Raw genomic sequence first — 17,393 nt, 5'->3', positions numbered from 1 at the left:
TGACTGCAAACTAAAAATACTAAATGTAATTAACTAATTCTGACCTGTTAAATGTGAAATTAAACACTAAAAGAATATTTACCAAGTTCTTAACTCCAAGAGCTCCTACTCTAAGCGCATATATCGATAAGGTGGGAATCTCGATAGCTGCCTATCGGGTTGCAAAAGTGTCAGAACTAACGCCGACGCAGGCCGACAGAAAATGGCGTCCGCCTGAAAATTTTCATTTGTACAAATTAAGATATTTACACCAAGTTAGCCAACGAAGAGAAGAGCCATGGCCTTACCGAGCAATTACAAGCAAATTGCGGTAGGTGGAAGCGGCAACAGCAACACCGGAAGCGGCGGCGGGAGCACCGGTGGCGGCGGCGGGAGTAGCCGGTCACGTTCCTCCGGCGGCGGAGGAGCCTCCGATCGCAACAAGGACCAGACGCCCATCTTTACGCACAGCAACTATGGCAATCCGGCGTTCACTCCACAGAAGGTGACCAAATCCTCCAGCAGCAAGAACCAGAACGAATCGCGTCTGCCCAAGCCCCCAAAGCCGCCGGAGAAGCCCATTCTGCCGTATATGCGTTACTCAAAGCGCGTATGGGACAGTGTCAAGGCGCAGAATCCCGAACTGAAGCTGTGGGAGCTGGGTAAGAAGATCGGCGCCATGTGGAAGCTACTGGGTGAGGATGAGAAGACCGAGTTCATCGATGAGTACGAGGCGGAGAAGCTGGAGTATGAGAAGTCGCTAAAGGCCTACCACCAGACGCCCGCCTACCAGGCCTACATGTCGGCCAAGAGCAAGGTGAAGTCGGACGTGGATATGCATGAGACACCGTCTCGGGGAGGCGGCAGCAAATCGCAGCACGAACGCCGCATTGACATCCAGCCGGCGGAGGATGAGGACGACCAGGATGAGGGCTATACGGCCAAGCACATGGCCTACGCACGATACCTGCGCAATCATCGGCTAATCAACGAAATCTTCTCAGAGGCTGTTGTCCCGGACGTACGATCGGTGGTCACCACCACGCGGATGCAGGTACTCAAGCGGCAGGTAAGCTCACTGACCATGCACCAAACGAAGCTGGAGGCGGAGCTGCAGCAGATGGAGGAGAAGTTCGAGGCAAAGAAGCAGCGTATGGTCGAGTCCAGCGAGGCCTTCCAGGAGGAGCTCAAGCGACACTGCAAGCCGGCTGTGGACGAGGATACCTTCCAGAAGATGGTGCATCGTATGTATGAGGACATCAAGCGGGATCGCCAGCGATTGGACGAGCCCAGTGCAAACAATGCCGTGAACGCGACCACGCCAGCGACGAGGAGCGGCGAAGAGTCGGCGAAACCACCAGCTCAGCCAGGTGCCACGCCCGCTGTCCCGGAGCCAGGAGCTGCAGGGCCGCCCAAAGATCCAGCAACAGGAGTAGCGGGAGCAGCAGCAGCGCCGCCAGCTGTAAAGCCAGCCACACCCACACCCACGCCTAGTCCAGCACCCAATCCTCCAGCCGTACCACCGCCAGTGGTACATGTCCACGAAACGGCCAGTAAAACGGATCCGGAGCCCATGGATATTGAGCCGCCGCCAAAGCCGTCGGTGCCACCGCCGCCCATTAAGCCAGAGAAGCTGGAAATGGCCGCGGCACTGCCGCCGCAGTCCACGGTGAGTGATCCACAAAAGCCAGAGGTAGCCAAGGTCGTGGCACCGCCCAGCAAGGTGCCTACGCCAGGGCCCGTGCCCACGCCCCCACCGGAAGTGGTCGGATCGGGTCCGATACCGACCTCAGGCACAGCTTCAGCGGCGACAACGCATACGCCACCGCCGGTCCAACAACAGCAGCTGCCACTGCCGCAGCAGCAGTCAACAGCTCCTCCGCCCGGCATGCCGCAAATGCATCCACATCCTGGACATCCGCCTCCAGGCCATCCGCACATGCCACCGCACATGGGACCGCATCAGCCGCCGCCAGGCATGCCTGGCCTGCCGCCACCACCTCCCCACACAGGCTATGCCAACTATGGCGGGCCGCCGCATGGCCCACCACCTGGTCCGCCCGGTGGGCCAGCGCGGCCCTACTATCAGCCGCAATACGGAGGACACCCAACGCCGCAGCCCTACTACGCACCGTTCTCTCCGTATCAACAGTCTTATGGACCACCACCTGGATCCCATTACATGTCGCCGCGTCCTCCGCCGCCGCAGCAACAGCAGCAGCAGCACAACGGCAATCCAGGACATCCCTATGCGCCAGAGCACGGAAGTAACCCACCACCGCCACCGCAGCAGCAGCAGCAGCAACAACCGCCTCCGGGTCACCTGCACGAGTCGAGTGGAGCAGCAGGCGCAAGCGCAGTAGGAACTCCAGTAGGTGGCGGAGCCGGTCCTGCCGCTGCCGGAGCAGGCAGTGGTCTGTACCCACCGCCGGGAGCAGGAGCGGGAGCCCCGCCGCCGTCGCCAGCAGTTGGTGCAGCCGCTGTAGATGGACCTGGAGTCGCAGCTGGTGCACCTGGAGCCCCTGCACCGGCGCCGACGGCGACCGGCAAGCATCCAGAGGCGGAGAAAAACGAGGCAGACTAAGGACCACGAATGATCCTACTCTCAGAACCTAAAATAAATAATTTGGGGGTCACATCCAACTTTAATTATAAGTTAAAACCATTTTTTTGTGCGTGTTCTAATTTTAATATTTTATAAAATGAGTGCGGGAGGTGCATTCCGGATTTTACTCTAAAATATACGATTAAAATAAATATATGTTTACATGTAAATTAAGGGAAATGTAGTAATGCTTTTTACACATTTTTGGGCATTCAACTAAAAAACAAGAAAGGAAGCCAACTTTGTTGTAGCCGAAGATCCTAAGATCAGCCAAATCCTAAGATTCAATTCGGAAAGCTTTTCTGTGCTAGTTTTTTATAGGTTAACAAATCTGCATACTAATTTTAAAATGTTAAAAAATTCAAATTTTTCAGAAAGTCTTTTTCAACTAAAATTAATGATTTTTTGACTAAGTTATATTTGACTACTTGGGATTGGCTTTTCTAATTAGCAAACAAATTAACTGAAATGTAAACAAAAAGCATATGGTTTAATTATTTGCAGCTTTTAAAAAACAATACCGATCAAATATACATAATATATATGTATATACATACATATATTTACATACGCTTGCAGATTCCCAGCCCACTAGCCCAACACACACACACAAACAAACGCATAGAGATTATCACACGTCAACAGAGAGCGAAATGCCGTTGACTTTTGATTTTCTGAGCCAACTGTACTCATCGGCCCCCTTTGCCTCCCCCTTATTGATGTCATATACGTACATACCTGTATTGCCCTCTCTCTCTTGCTTCCGTCGCCCCCAAAAATAAAACGTGAGGCTTGTTTTTGTTTTTGGTTTTTTCTCTAGAAAAAACAGTTTATTGTTTGGGTGATTTTTTGTTGTTTTGCTGATGTTTCCGTTAAAGTTTTTTAGCTGTCTGTTGTTGTTTTCGGATTCTGGATTGGTTTTTGCGTTTCGTAAGCTACGATAGACACATATGCATACCATATATTAAATGTACCGTGTGCAACTGGTTTTATCGACACCGTATTACATTAAATATACAATATATATGCTGGTTGTACAATACAATTGAATATTTTGCGTGTGTTTCAAACTACATACAATAAATATTGTGTGGTTTTCGGTTAATATTATTTGATGCTCTTCCATTATCGTATCGGGCAAGTCGTTCTATTTTCTTCATTGTCTGGCTTTTTGTTTGTTTTGTTTTGAATTCGTTCGTATTCTGCCTTCCGTCTAAACGTATAAAAAATGCATGTAAATCTAAAACTTATTCTTTAATCAACTAGCCGTCCGTCCATCCCTCTTCGCTGTTTAATATGTACATCCCCGCTTTCGTATTTAGTTTCGAATCCAACTGACGAAATTTAACATTCACGATCGATCCTTTTTTCAATATTGAAAAGGACTTGTTATCCTCGTCTTCTTCTCAAGTTTTTAGAATCGGAACCAAACACGAAATCGGTGATAAACGGTTTTTTGTTTGTGGCTCGCAGTAAAGAAAAGGACAAAAAGAAACGGAAGAGTATTAATATCTAGTGTTTTCTATATATAAGATATATATATATATATATTTTTAGGTTTATATGTATTTATAGTGTAATACGTAAAAGTAAGTGTACTCAATTCGGTCTTCGGTGTTATGTTGGATATCATTTTTTATGTTTTTATAGATGCCAGTGCCTTCAGCCTATCCGCCAACGTCCTGAAGCCTTTCTCTGAATCCTTGGAGACGCCGTCGAGCAGTCCGGCCACCGTCTGTCCGCCTTACCACGCCCAGACCGCGTTTGAGTGGCCATGATTGCCAGCACCACGGATCCCGGCAGCCAGATGGTTAACTTCCCCCTGATTATTAACCAGGGTTGGCAGGCGCCTCCGGATCCATGAAGCACCGACTATCACAGCCCGCAATCCGGACAATTGTTGGAGTGGTTGGTGGTCAGATGTTAAAGACGGACAGATGATGACGGCCGCCCGGATATGCCTGCAACAATGTGGACGCAGATGGGGTTGCACGGCTTGCAGACGACGTGACGACTCAGCTTCAAGCACAAGCGAAAAAAAATCTTACAAACTAATGTACAATAATAATAAGAGTTATAAGTAATATTTAAGAATTACAATTAAGATTTGTTTTTGTTTTTTTGTTTTTTTTGTATGCATGTGGTCTTCCTTTTTCTCAAAGTTTGTTGATTTTACCATTCGTAAAATTAACAGAAAGAAAGTGACAAATGTAAGATGTTGTGTTTGTGTAAGATTTTAAGATTACGAATGGTAAATTGATCAGCGTGTGATTGACAGCAAAGGTTGCTGCCACAAAGTGAATGGAGATGGACATAGATGATCCTGATACTGACCCAGCTTAAGCACGTTCGCCACGGATGCGACGCGCCAGCTGAATGTCCTTGGGCATGATAGTGACGCGCTTGGCGTGGATAGCGCACAAATTGGTGTCCTCAAATAGACCAACCAGGTAGGCCTCAGATGCCTCCTGCAATACGGAATAAACCAAAGCTTCTCAATACACATTCGCTTCGATTTACGAGTTAAATCTCACCTGAAGGGCTCCGATGGCAGCCGACTGGAAACGCAAGTCGGTCTTGAAATCCTGAGCGATTTCACGCACCAAGCGCTGGAAGGGCAGCTTGCGGATGAGCAACTCAGTCGATTTCTGGTAACGACGGATCTCACGCAGAGCGACAGTTCCCGGACGATAACGATGGGGCTTCTTTACACCGCCAGTTGATGGGGCGGACTTACGCGCAGCCTTGGTGGCCAGCTGCTTGCGAGGAGCCTTTCCTCCGGTCGATTTACGGGCTGTTTGCTTGGTACGTGCCATCTTTACTCAGTTAAAACTGCAAAAATACACAAGGATACATTACAATAGAGAAACAATCTTGGACCCAATCTTAGGAACATATTTTATGTTTGAAGATGTCACAAACTTTTTAAACATTTACTTTGTTTTACAAAAAGCATGTTTACGGAAACAAGTTTTAAATAGTTTAAATAGGATACTGACGAAAATATTATAGTTTTGTATATAGCCGGGTAGCTAAAGTAAGAGCCTATGCACAGCGCCGAAGCGCTGGCGGCCTACTGACGACTATCCGAGATCCGTTGCGAGAATGAAGATGAGGATGACGCCGCAGAGGGTTGGAATGTAAATATTAAATATTTTAAAAATCGTGACAGCTGCCTGCCAAACACTCTTCTAAAATTTTTTTCTCTTTCTTTTTCTGGGAACACACAGAGACGACGAGCCACTCGAGAAACTTCTGCTCGAGTGGATGTGGGAAGGAGGCGAGCGAAGTAGAGCCAGACCAGGTCGTGCCTTGCTTGCCACAGACCAGCGGCAGTTTCACGGCGAATGGAGTGGCCACTTGAACTTTTTTTCCTCATTGTGTTATTTTCTTTTCTCAGCACAACATGAGTCGCACTTTTTTGTTCCCTCTCCTATTCTTTTTTTATTCCTTTTATGCGGAATTAATCAAGTTGAAGTAATGAGTTGTAGTTTTCTTTTTGTGTGCAGCGAGGAGAAAAAGAAAAGAAAAGAAGGAAATGTGCACATGGAAGGGATTTTCTTTTCCATTAACTCTGTATTCGTTCGCCGTTCCTTGCTAATTAGTTACACCAATCTGCATCTAAGTCACTTTCCAGTCGTTTCTTTAGCTCCCCCTACCCACAAAAAGAGAGAAGAAAACAGCACCATGGCTTTACGAAGCGAGAAAAAAAGGGAAGAATAAACATAAACAAAATGGGAAAACAAGCATAAGCCAAAACTTGGCGCGCATTTAAAGGCGGCAAGTTGAAGCGGGATAGCTACACAACACACTCACGTTAGAAAAGGAGAGAAAGAGAGGATCGACTAATTGCGTCTTTGCCACAGCTTATGGAGTGCGAATGTCTTTGATGTACATACGTACATGTATGCACGTACGTTTGTATATTTGACAACCGAACCATCCTCAAGGAAATGAAAAATTATGCAATATAGTCAGGAAAGGGGCTGACACGAAGGATAGAGAGGTAGAGAAACAAGAGTTCCGCCGAAGCATCCAGAATTTGTAGAAACTGCGCATGACATACACAAACGCGCTCATACATATGCACATTTGCATTCACCTTACACACACACACAGAGAAACTGCAGGCGAATAAATCAAAACTTTATAATTGCCAGCCATTTTTTTTCCTTTCTGGAAACCAAAATTCTGATACAAGTTCGGGTTTTCTCCCATCGACCTAATTGCAACTGCAAATAAATTTATTTGTTGCTGCGGAAACTCTCCTGCGTGGCGGCCATTTTGGAAAATAGCAGCGCACCACTACACGCACACCCAAAACGGTGTTCCCCTTCTCCGATGCATTCGTCGTGCGAATACAAAAAAAAAAACGAAGACACCTCTTAAATCTTCGCGTATTTGTGTGTATCCATAGAATAAGTGTGTGTGTGCGGTGAAAAGTCGGGGCTCCGCCGGGCTGTCCAGCGGAGCACCCCGAACCAAAACAATGCTTTAGACAAGAGAAAAAAAACAAAAAGGAATGCAACTGCAACTTATTTTACTTTAGCCACACGCACGAAATATTAAGTAAATAAGCAAACAAAAAAGCCACTTCCAGCACTCACCGATTGATTGGAACACAAAAATTATTTTTCTTTGAAATTCTTCGCACAGAACACAACCGGGCTAGACAAATTTTCGATAAACAGTGTGGCCAATGGAAGTGCAAAATATTGATGAAAACACCGCTGCATCGATGTTTTCGAATTTTTGAAATCATCGATGTTTTTCGACTATCGATATTTCTGCCGCCACTATCCAGAGATAGTGCTCCTAATAACGTACAGTTTGTTCTCTAAAAGTTTTAATTCGCCAGCAGCGTTAAACTCTCTATTTTTATTTTCATTCGCACTTTTCTGTTAACGTTTCTGGGAAATACCGAAGCAATATCGATGTTTGGATATTGCTTTCAATCGATATTCCGAAACTATTGCTAAATAACGATAGTAAACAACAATTATTTATGACAAATTGACCATTTTAATATGTATTATCTAAAATTTATTCTAGTAATCATAGAAATAAATTATTAATGGAGCAGCTAGAAATAAATTATTAATGGAGCAGCTACATTCATGTCGCCATGTCTTTTGAAATTTTGAATTTTGAAAATTGTAGCGGCCTCTAGCGGAATACTGTGCAATTTTTTTCAAAATTTATGAATAAGCTTTTAAAAAATGAGAATTGATTGTACATGGGTTTATTTATTTATTTTAAGGTTTGTGTGTACATATATTTAGTGTAAAAGCATGCGTATTTAATTTATATTCATGCTTTTACAGGTCTACAGGCTCTCCGTCAACGTACTGTAGTCTTTCTGTGTAGCCAGCAACATGAATCCCGGCAGCCAAATGGTTGACAGGCGCCTCCGGATCCATGGAGCACTGAGTTCCACGGCCCGTCATCCGAGCAGTTGAAGTAGTTGGTGGGAGCCGCCAGGGTAGCCCAGCATCAATGTGGCCCCAGATAGCGCTGCATTGCATCCAGACGATGACGACTCAGCATTACTGTTAAGATGTGTCTTTGGTTGTATGCATGTGATTTTTTCTTGTCCCAAAGCTTGCAGATTTTACCATTCGTAAAATTAACAAATGAGTATGGTGTTTGTGTAGGATTTTAAGATTACGAATGGTAAATTGATCAGCGTGTGATTGACAGCAAATATTGCTGCCACAAAGTGAATGAAGATGGACATAGATGATCCTGGTACTGGCCCAGCTTAATTATTATCGCCACGGATGCGACGCGCCAGCTGTATGTCCTTGGGCATGATGGTGACGCGCTGGGCGTGGATAGCGCACAAATTGGTGTCCTCGAAAAGGCCAACCAGGAAGGCCTCAGATGCCTCCTGCAATACGGAATAAACCAAAACTTGTCAATATACATTCGCTTCGATTTACGAGTCAAATCTCACCTGGAGGGCTCCGAGGGCAGCAGTCTGGAAACGCAAGTCGGCCTTGAAACCCTGGGCGATCTCACGCACCAAGCGCTGGAAGGGCAGCCTGCGGATGAGCAACTCTGTCGATTTCTGGTAACGACGGATCTCACGCAGAGCGACGGTTCCTGGGCGATAACGGTGTGGCTTTTTCACACCGCCAACAGCTGGGCGGGTCTTCCGCGCAACCTTGGTTGCCATCGGCTTGCGAGGAACCTTTCCTCCAGTCGATTTACGGGCTGTTTGCTTTGTACGTGCCATTTTTACTCAGTTTAAGCTGCAAGAATGCACAAGGAAAATATTCGATAATTAAAATTTGTAAAATTGTGACAGCTGTCAGTCTTTTCCACAATTTTTCTTTGCTTTTCTGCTCAAGCGCGAAGTGAACAGATTTGCTAAATTAATGTAGCAGCTACATATTTTCTTGGCGCCTTGTCTTTTAAATGTGTTGGCGCGAATTATGAATTGCCAACATGCAGCACCCTCTAGCGGCCAGCAAACGCGAAATGATCAAATATTTAAAAACTAATTGCACTTAGTCTTTTTTTAATCAAAATGTATATCTATGTCCAACAACGTTGAAAATTTGGGGCTGTTAAGCGGAGCACAGATTGTTTTACCGAACTAAAATAAGGCTTTGGTCGAACAAATTTTGCGAAAGGCACGGGTTAAGAATTAATTTGGAACACACAAAACCACCGTATTAGAACTCACCGAATTATTGGAACACAAAAGTTATTTTTATTTTATTGTTTTTTTAGTAGAGCACAACCGGTCCGAACACTCGAAACTTTCGAATCACAATGAAATCTGGATTGTAGTGCTGCAATAACATCAACTCGTAAGGGCAGAAAATAACAGAAATATCAAAGGTTTCTTAACACACATTCATTTTTGAAACGATTTTTTAAAATAAGGATACTTTTGATTTATAATTGATAATGTTTAGTAAATGATTATACCTTACAGTAGTTGAATATCTTATGTGCCACTTGTTCATACAAAACTACTGCACAGTTTCGTTGATCCTGTATTTTGTTTAATGTTTTTTTTTTTTATTTTTAAGTTAATTAATTAATTAAGTTAATTACTTGTTTCCAATGTTTTATTTTGCAACGGGATGTATATCGTTTTTTGAAAATGAATTGATTAATTTGTTATCTGCGCTTAAACTATCGATAAAATTTACCTAGTTCAATCAGCTGTTTTCTTCTTGCGGAACAAATTGAACTGAAACGTGAGTTTGTTGATTTCTTTTATCAAAAATTAAATAAGTTGCAATAATATTGATGTTTTGTCTTAGAAACATATAGAGAATTTACTGCCACATGTGACAGAGGCATTCAACTGCCGCCACCTTGCTGAATCCTCCGGACAAGCGCCGTAAAAGACACCAAATTATATAACCGCCGGCTAAAGAAACACATGAGTCCCTACAGCGGCTCCGTTCGTCGTCTGCTGGACAGCTGGCCCGGAAAGCAACGCTTCGGAGTCTACCGATTCCTGCCGCTCTTCTTTTTGCTGGGCGCCGGCCTAGAATTCTCCATGATCAACTGGACCGTTGGGGAGACCAACTTTTGTGAGTGGGATACCAAAACTCTAGGGTTTTCAGAGTTCATTTGTCTATATTTATGAATATTAAGTAATTGCATTTTTTTCCGCACCGTAGATCGCACATTTAAGCGCCGCCAGGCTAAGAACTACGTGGAGGAGCAGCAGCATTTGCAGGAAAGGCAGACCACCACCGAGCAGTGATCAACAATGCCCGCCGGTGTTTCTTGGGGACAGTACATGAAGTTCTTGGGCAGTGCCATGCTGGCCATGATGGCCGGATCCCAGGCCGTGCACATGTACTATCGCCCGCTCGAAGATCTGCCCGCTTATATAGAGCGGGAGAAGCATAGCACAGATGCGAGTCCCAGTGCCAAGCCACCAGATTCGACCTGATTCTGTGTTTCACAAAATTTCTGTTGATTAAAGTTAAAGTTAAGATAGAATTCGGTGTTAACCTTAAAGTGCTTTATTTAACAAATCTATTTTAAGCTAAATCTAGGCTACTTGTCGTGCACCTTGCGGTGGTTTTTGAGGCACGTTTGCTGCCGGAAGGCCTGGCCGCAGGTGCCGCACACATACGGCTTTTCGCCCGTGTGGATGTACTCGTGGTGTCGCAGCGTTTTGCGGGATGCAAAGCTCTCCGGACAGTGGCGGCAGGCGAAGGGCTTGAGCTTGAGGTGGACCGCCCGAACGTGGGCCTCCAGTTCGAAGCGACGGGCGAAACGTCGACCGCAGTGCTCGCAGGGCAGCTTGTCGCTGGAATGCATCAGCATGTGCTGCAGTAGCATAAACTTTTTGGCCATCCGGCGTCCGCAGACCTGGCACTCATGCGGCAGCACGTCCTGGCGGCTCCCATCCTCGTTAGCGGTGGCATGCTGCTGTAGCGTGTGATAGCGCAGAGTGTAGCGCGAATGGAACTCCTTCTGACAGATGTCGCAGTAGTGACGTTCCCCGCTGCCGCCTTCCTTGGCCGCCAGTTCGTCCTCCGTCGGATGCTTTGTTCGGCGATGATACTTGAGATTGGCCGACTGATTGAAGCTGGCGCCACACTGCTCGCAGATGAACTTGCGCGGAACGCTGTCCCGCTCCCGCGGACTGTGCTTCAACCGCTTGTGCTTCTGCATGGCTATGCGACTGGTGTAGACCCGTTCGCAGCCCGGCTGGTCGCAGGGATGCCGCCGCTCCAGTGGCGTGTGCACCTCGCGAATGTGTGTGTACAGGCCACCCATGAAGCTGTAGGCCTTCTCGCATTGATCGCACTGGAAGGGTCGCTTGCTACCCTCGTGCACCTTCCGGATGTGGGCCGCCAGGGTGAGTTGGTGGGCAAAGCTGTGCTGGCACACCGGGCACTTGAGGCTGTTTCTCGCACTTCTTGCGCACTTATTGGGCTTTGCGGCTGGCTCATCTATGGGATCGGGATCAGGATCGGGCTCCGGTGGCTCCAGGCTGTGCAGCGACTCCTGGTTGTGGTTCAGAGTGTCTAGATCCTCGTAAACCACCTCGAAAGACGGCTCTTGCTCCTCATCCGCCTCCTTTTTGAAGATCTGCAGCAACCGTTGGTGGCATTCTTCCGCTCTGGTGCGGAACCACTCGAACTTTTGGATCAAGTCGAGGCATTCCGGGCAAAGTTCTCGAGGCCACCACGGTTGTTCCTCCTCTGCATTCTTTTGGTCCAGCAAAAGATTTATATGAAGCAACTGTTGCAGCTCCGGGCTGATTGGAACCTCGTCTGATTGGAAGCCTTCTGCGCCGTGCCCTCCGTCCAGCTTGAGCAGACAGGTGCGGCAATGCTCTCTGGCGGTATCCCGGGTTAGGTTTCGCAACATTGTGTCCCAAGGTGTGATTAATTTATTATATTATTCTATTATTGCCAATTTCAAGAATGTAAACAAATACGGCAGTGTGGCCGAAAATGACTAAAAAATACTAAGAGCACTTAATATATTAAAGAAAAATATCGCAACATCGATATTTAGGCAAACTAAACTATCACGATATAAATATATGATTTTAAGAATACATCGATATATTGCAGATCGAAACAATCGGTACCATTTTTCGATTCCTATGCCTTTGGTCACACTTTTTTCAATTCAACTGCAAAATTCTGTTAACTCTCAAGATCTGTTAATTTACGCTCTATCTGTTTGGGTGAGAGCAGGTCTGTTAATGAATTTCACTTCCGACATAAGAGCTCTACATGTATCTGTAAGCGTGTAAAATGTAAAATGTTAAATAACAGCTTCGGTATTCAGAGTGACCAGAAACAAAATATCGAAGAATACAGTCCATGTTATGAGTTTTACATTATACATGATACAGAATCTGAAAACGGCATAATTTGGTATTTTGACATATTTCCAACAACCAAGATCAACCCGGCAGCCGACAGCACCCGAGAGAAAGTCCTGTTAATTTACAGCCACTCGACAGCACCCTAAATAGCAGAGAGCAGCTATGTTACGAATTCTACATAATACATGGGCATTCTACCCCAGTGAGAATTCGACCTCATGTATCTGTAAACATGTAAAACAGCTCTGCAGGCGTGTCAGATGTAAATGTTAAGGAACTCACGAAGTAACACTGAGCTCACGCAACATCACGATATCATCACCACGAAAAAGAAGAAGCAGAAGGAAAAAAAAACCACGACCAACAACACGCATCCAGCTACACAGTGACTAGTGAAAAAAGTAAAAATTGAAAACTGCGTTTCTTAGCCAATTTCCTGTACATCATGAAGTTCCAATACAAGGAGGAGCACGCCTTTGAGAAGCGCCGCGCCGAGGGGGACAAGATCCGTCGCAAATATCCAGACCGTGTGCCAGTAAGTACCCTAGTATATATGTATTGTGTGTGCGTGAGTGTGTATGCGTTTGTTTTGCGTCGTTCGCTTTTTTTGTTGTACCGAGGAAAATCAATACTGCGCATATTGGGGATGTTAATAATTGTTAATAATTTCGCAACGGCATGTCAGGGGCCGAATGCGCAGCAATTGCATAAAGTGCACTTCAGCTGGGAAAACATTTGCTAGCCAACCATAATGAAATGCAAAAATTGTCCCCTGTCGAACACTCACACAAACACAAATAGAAGAACAAAGCAGCCTCGCTGTGTGTATGTGTGTGTATGTGCGAGTGCGAGTGAGCTAGCCGTTTCACTTGCTCAGCTGTTGGGTTGTTGTTGTTTTCCCACTTGCCTGCCCGATTTCATCTGCGCCTCTACCCCTCACCCCGCTTGCCATACCGCGAACCAGTTGTTTTTGATTTAAATTTCATTTTTGGTGTTTGTTTGCTTGCAAAAACAAGCGAGTGTACTGCGCATAATAACAAATCACCCACTAATACACACACACGCACACAGCGACAGGAATTAGTCATAGAGACGGGGGCTGCACACAAAAACAAAAAGAAAACAGAAAAACGGGAAAACAAGGGAGACCGAAGAGCGGGGGGTAGTAGCTATTGCTATTTCACCTTATCAGCAGACTCCACTCCTTTTGCAGAGCACAAAAGGAGGCAGAAAATACAATTAAAAATAATTGTAAATGTAAAAACTCAAGCTGAAGGTGCCCCAATCGCCACTCGCTGTTTTGTTTTCGATGATTACATACGTAGGCACATATGTATATATGATTTATTTGTGTTTATATTGATTTCGCCTGTTTTTGGCAAGTGTACAAAGTGCCAAAGTCACATAACAGCTGATGAGTGCGCGAAAGGCCAGCTGGTCGTCGCATCATATATTATACAAATTCCTTCTAGTATCATGAATACATTCTACATAGACGCTATTGCCAAAAAGCAGACACCTTGATTTCGGCCAATGACGCTAACCAGATTCGGTTTTCTTTTGGCAAAAAAGTAGCGATAAGCGGCAATGGTTCCCTAATTTCGTGTTCATCGACCAAAAATATTATTTGGTGCTTGCTCCGCGCTTCCTGTTCTAGAAGTTGGCCAAAAACCAGTTCAACAATTAGACCGACACAGGGTTTTAATTTGACTCAAAACAGGGGTTAAGCGGAGTTTAAAGAAGCTTAATCAGTAATTAAATGTTAGCTAAACTTCTTTTTGACCAAAAATTTAGATGAAACCAGTTGTTTCCTAATTTTATTAAAATCGTTCAATATTTTAAAACAAAAACATCTTGAAATATTAAATAAAGTTGGGGTTAGTAGATAATACATACCCAAAACTACTAAAAGTTAAATATATCACCCAATATTTACCAATTTGTTAATTCTAATAGTGTTCTAACCAAAATACTTGAAACAAAGCACCCAAAGTTAGTAATAAACCTTTTAGCTATTAATATAAACTAAAAATATCAGTTCACTGATAAATAAAGCTCAAAAAGCCTTCTGAGCATCGTATCCAAAGCTGAGACCCAATGATAGAGGTAAAATTACTTACATAAATTTTAAGAATTTAATATTAAATTATGCTTCTAGTACTCAATAGTAAAGTTTAGTTTGTAATCTACTTGTAAGGGAAGTGGTTTCTACTTTAGTCAAGCTTTTACGAAAAAAAAAAAGAAATCCCCTAGTCCACTAAGTGAGGGATTTTAATGTACTTTAAAATATTTTTTATTTATCTCTATTATAAAATGACAATTTTGTCAACAAATCAAAGTTTAAAAATCTCATAACTCAGTCAAAAGATCATTAATTTGAATGCTGAAAGCTTTCCTGTGTTAGTCTTTAAATCTGCATACTCAATTAAAATTAAAAAAAAAAAAAACAAAAAAAAAAACCTTTTTTGTCCATTTTTAATAATTTTCACGATTTTACCCCTTATAAAATTAAAAAAAAAAACTTAATTTGTTTTTCTACCGGAGACGGATAGATCGACTTAGCTGATCATGCTGATCAAGAATTTATAGGGTCGGAAATGACTCCTTCACTGCTTTGCAGGCTTCTGACTTCTGCCAGAGTAGGTAGGTGTTCAATTGTAAACAAAAAGTGCGTTGTAAACCTGAAACTTGTATTGCAAAAATCCTCGTTACTCATTCAACTGCCTAATTACACATTTCAGTTACTAAATTGGTAACTCAAGTACGTCTTTACCCCAATAGACTTGAACTAACTAACATCAAGATTTAATCTGTTGATTTTCAGTTTTAAATACAGAATCTGGCATTTATCAAGGTTAATTATTGTTGAAATTGCGAAATTACTAGTGAACTGATGAAATAAGATTTAAAATTACTTCTGAAATGATGAAACTGGCCAATGCAAGCACGAAATTGCTAATTTTAACTACCAAATGAATCATGTTAGCCTCTAAAGACCTAAATTAAGTCACGAACAACAGGAATCATATTTTATACTATATATTTTCCTTATTTAGCTTCCCGTCTTGTATATAACCACGTTTTTGAGTTTATTATTTGTTATTTAGATATACAATTGAACAATAGAGAAATAATACAAGTGTAAAACAAGGTCATGCTTTGATTTGCATAAAATTTTCAAAATAATTGCTTTCCACTGTTCAGGCACGAAATAATTAAATCCCCAGGTAGCACGTAGTCGAGCACACGCAGAAATGCAATGCCTTGGCACGTAGTCCGCACATATTGAGCAATCTTAAACTAACCTCCTGTTTTCTTTTCCTGCCAGGTGATCGTCGAGAAGGCTCCTAAGGCGCGCATCGGTGACCTGGACAAGAAGAAGTACCTGGTGCCCTCGGATCTGACTGTTGGCCAGTTCTACTTCCTCATCCGCAAGCGCATCCACCTGCGTCCCGAGGATGCCCTCTTCTTCTTTGTGAACAACGTCATTCCACCAACATCGGCAACCATGGGCTCCCTGTATCAGGTAACTAATCGTCCCTCTCCTGTCTCTCTCTGATCCATGTGTTTAATGCGTTTCTGTCTTGACTATTGTGTTAAAGGAACACCACGAGGAGGACTACTTCCTGTATATCGCCTACTCCGATGAGAATGTCTACGGCATGGCCAGGGTCAACTAACTCGGCGGCGCTTCTCACTGCACCGCTGTGGCAAACAACCCCCTATACAGAAATCTATATATATAAATACAAATATATTTTACGTTTAGCATGCAGCTTAAAAATACGGACGCGAGTTAGCTAAACGAATTGATGAAAAGAATTTGAAAATGATCTGAACCAGGCAACAAAAAAATCCACAAAACACCCAGAAAAAACGACAAAAACAATTGTTATGTGAACTTTATTTTATATATATACATTTTCTATACGCATTAGTATTTTCAATTAAACTCCGCTCTTTTCGTACCATTATTAACCCCAGAAACAAGCTCCCCATCTAATTTCAATTGCTGCTAGGCGCATGCCCTTTGTACTTTACTTTTATTCGCTTATTTCGTTAATTTCGCCCTTTTACCCACTTTTTTTTTACAATACAACAAAATTTTGTGCATATTTAGTGTGTATGGTTACGAATAGGACTCTCTCGGTTAAGTGTACGGTAATTAATCTATTATTAAATAAACAAAAACTACAAAAATAAGTAAACTGCTTTGATTGGGGTTCACTTGAACCACTCTTGGGTTAACAAATAAAATGTACATAAAAGAAAGGAGTTGTGGAACAAAAAAGTTACCAATTGTTATTTCTTTTGTTAAACGAACAGTTAAGTATTTTGCACATAAGATAAAAAAAATAGTAATAACGTATACCTTTGGTCTTAAATATGTGCATGACTTGAATCTATATTTTTATATGATCATATTTTGATCAATATTTGTATTAAATCAGACTTTCAAGTGTTTTATAGGTAAACAAATCTGCATACTTAATTTAAGATTTAAAAACATGTAAATTTTTTCCCATTTATGAACATTTTAACGATGCAACCCCTTATCAAATTTTCAAAAAAATGGGTAAATTTTTTTTTTTTGCCTGACTTGTCTAGATCTACTTGCCTGAACATTCTGATCAAGAATATATATGGTTTATGAGGTCAGACATGACTCTTTCACTTGCAAACCTTGACTCTCATTGTATTGTTTGTAATTTCACTTAAAATTAACAGAAATCTCTCAAGTTTTCAAAATCTAAAACAAAGTAAACATGTCAAACAGCTCGTTGCATGATATTTGTATTATTTATCAAGGCAAAGTGATTCACTTCCTTTGTTTTAATATGTAATCTTATCAATGCGAACCTTCCGATTCGAAAATGGCGCCGCGTAGCTCCATTGATGGGCAGCACTGTTGATCTGCTGGTTATCCGAAAGAATTGCATACAGAAAATGTGGAAGTAAGTCTGATATCTCACTAATTAGCAA

General features: G+C 43.2%; 8 protein-coding genes across 13 annotated transcripts in view; 5 read left to right on the top strand and 3 right to left on the bottom strand.

Annotated features, from left to right (window-relative positions):
* Positions 1–37: 37 nt before the first annotated feature.
* On the top strand, positions 38–2,758 carry Bap111 (Brahma associated protein 111kD). The gene has a single exon (XM_020952958.2). The coding sequence runs from the start codon at positions 278–280 to the stop codon at positions 2,561–2,563; it is 2,286 nt and encodes a 761-aa protein (XP_020808617.2). The 5' UTR covers positions 38–277; the 3' UTR covers positions 2,564–2,758.
* A 621-nt stretch (positions 2,759–3,379) lies between these two features.
* On the bottom strand, positions 3,380–7,266 carry LOC147645134 (histone H3.3A). 3 transcript variants are annotated; one of them, XM_086826979.1, is made up of 3 exons: positions 7,192–7,266; positions 5,119–5,416; positions 3,380–5,052 (listed from the first exon to the last, which is right to left on the bottom strand). In XM_086826979.1, exons 2-3 carry the CDS (start codon positions 5,398–5,400, stop codon positions 4,924–4,926), a joined length of 411 nt encoding a protein of 136 aa, XP_086683105.1. In that variant the 5' UTR covers positions 5,401–5,416; positions 7,192–7,266; the 3' UTR covers positions 3,380–4,923. The 3 variants fall into 3 exon arrangements, with proteins under 3 accessions (XP_086683105.1, XP_086683109.1, XP_086683111.1); XM_086826983.1 differs by having other exon boundaries at positions 5,584–7,260; XM_086826985.1 differs by lacking the exon at positions 7,192–7,266 and adding an exon at positions 5,507–6,472.
* Positions 7,267–7,810: 544 nt separating this feature from the next.
* On the bottom strand, positions 7,811–9,410 carry LOC110184425 (histone H3.3A-like). Its single transcript, XM_020952960.2, has 3 exons — positions 9,276–9,410; positions 8,541–8,838; positions 7,811–8,474 (listed from the first exon to the last, which is right to left on the bottom strand). The coding sequence occupies exons 2-3, from the start codon at positions 8,820–8,822 to the stop codon at positions 8,346–8,348; spliced, it is 411 nt and encodes a 136-aa protein (XP_020808619.1). The 5' UTR covers positions 8,823–8,838; positions 9,276–9,410; the 3' UTR covers positions 7,811–8,345.
* A 454-nt stretch (positions 9,411–9,864) lies between these two features.
* sloth1 (sloth 1) lies at positions 9,865–10,558 on the top strand. Its single transcript, XM_020952963.2, has 2 exons — positions 9,865–10,140; positions 10,231–10,558. Exons 1-2 carry the CDS (start codon positions 9,987–9,989, stop codon positions 10,314–10,316), a joined length of 240 nt encoding a protein of 79 aa, XP_020808622.1. The 5' UTR covers positions 9,865–9,986; the 3' UTR covers positions 10,317–10,558.
* On the top strand, positions 10,323–10,558 carry sloth2 (ubiquinol-cytochrome c reductase complex assembly factor 6 sloth 2). The gene has a single exon (XM_020952964.2). It carries the CDS (start codon positions 10,323–10,325, stop codon positions 10,506–10,508), a length of 186 nt encoding a protein of 61 aa, XP_020808623.1. The 3' UTR covers positions 10,509–10,558.
* LOC110184424 (uncharacterized) lies at positions 10,559–12,054 on the bottom strand. Its single transcript, XM_020952959.2, has one exon. It carries the CDS (start codon positions 11,939–11,941, stop codon positions 10,616–10,618), a length of 1,326 nt encoding a protein of 441 aa, XP_020808618.1. The 5' UTR covers positions 11,942–12,054; the 3' UTR covers positions 10,559–10,615.
* A 695-nt stretch (positions 12,055–12,749) lies between these two features.
* Positions 12,750–16,613, top strand: Atg8a (GABA type A receptor-associated protein autophagy-related 8a). Its single transcript, XM_020952962.2, has 3 exons — positions 12,750–12,945; positions 15,739–15,936; positions 16,013–16,613. The coding sequence occupies exons 1-3, from the start codon at positions 12,856–12,858 to the stop codon at positions 16,088–16,090; spliced, it is 366 nt and encodes a 121-aa protein (XP_020808621.1). The 5' UTR covers positions 12,750–12,855; the 3' UTR covers positions 16,091–16,613.
* Tango5 (Transport and Golgi organization 5) overlaps positions 16,141–17,393 on the top strand; it is a 37,619-nt gene continuing 36,366 nt past the window's right edge. For all 4 annotated transcript variants that reach the window (XM_086826812.1, XM_086826816.1, XM_086826818.1 and 1 more), the window contains exon 1: positions 16,141–17,365. The gene's annotated coding sequence lies outside the window, so the exon portion shown is untranslated. The remainder of the gene's footprint in view (positions 17,366–17,393) is intronic.

The sequence above is a fragment of the Drosophila serrata genome, unplaced genomic scaffold (assembly GCF_035046125.1).
Source record: "Drosophila serrata isolate PLE 108 unplaced genomic scaffold, ASM3504612v1 contig_8, whole genome shotgun sequence".
Taxonomy (NCBI): Eukaryota; Metazoa; Arthropoda; class Insecta; order Diptera; family Drosophilidae; genus Drosophila; species Drosophila serrata.
Note: the sequence above shows the minus strand (reverse complement) of the source record. Positions and strands in the feature narration are given on the sequence as shown.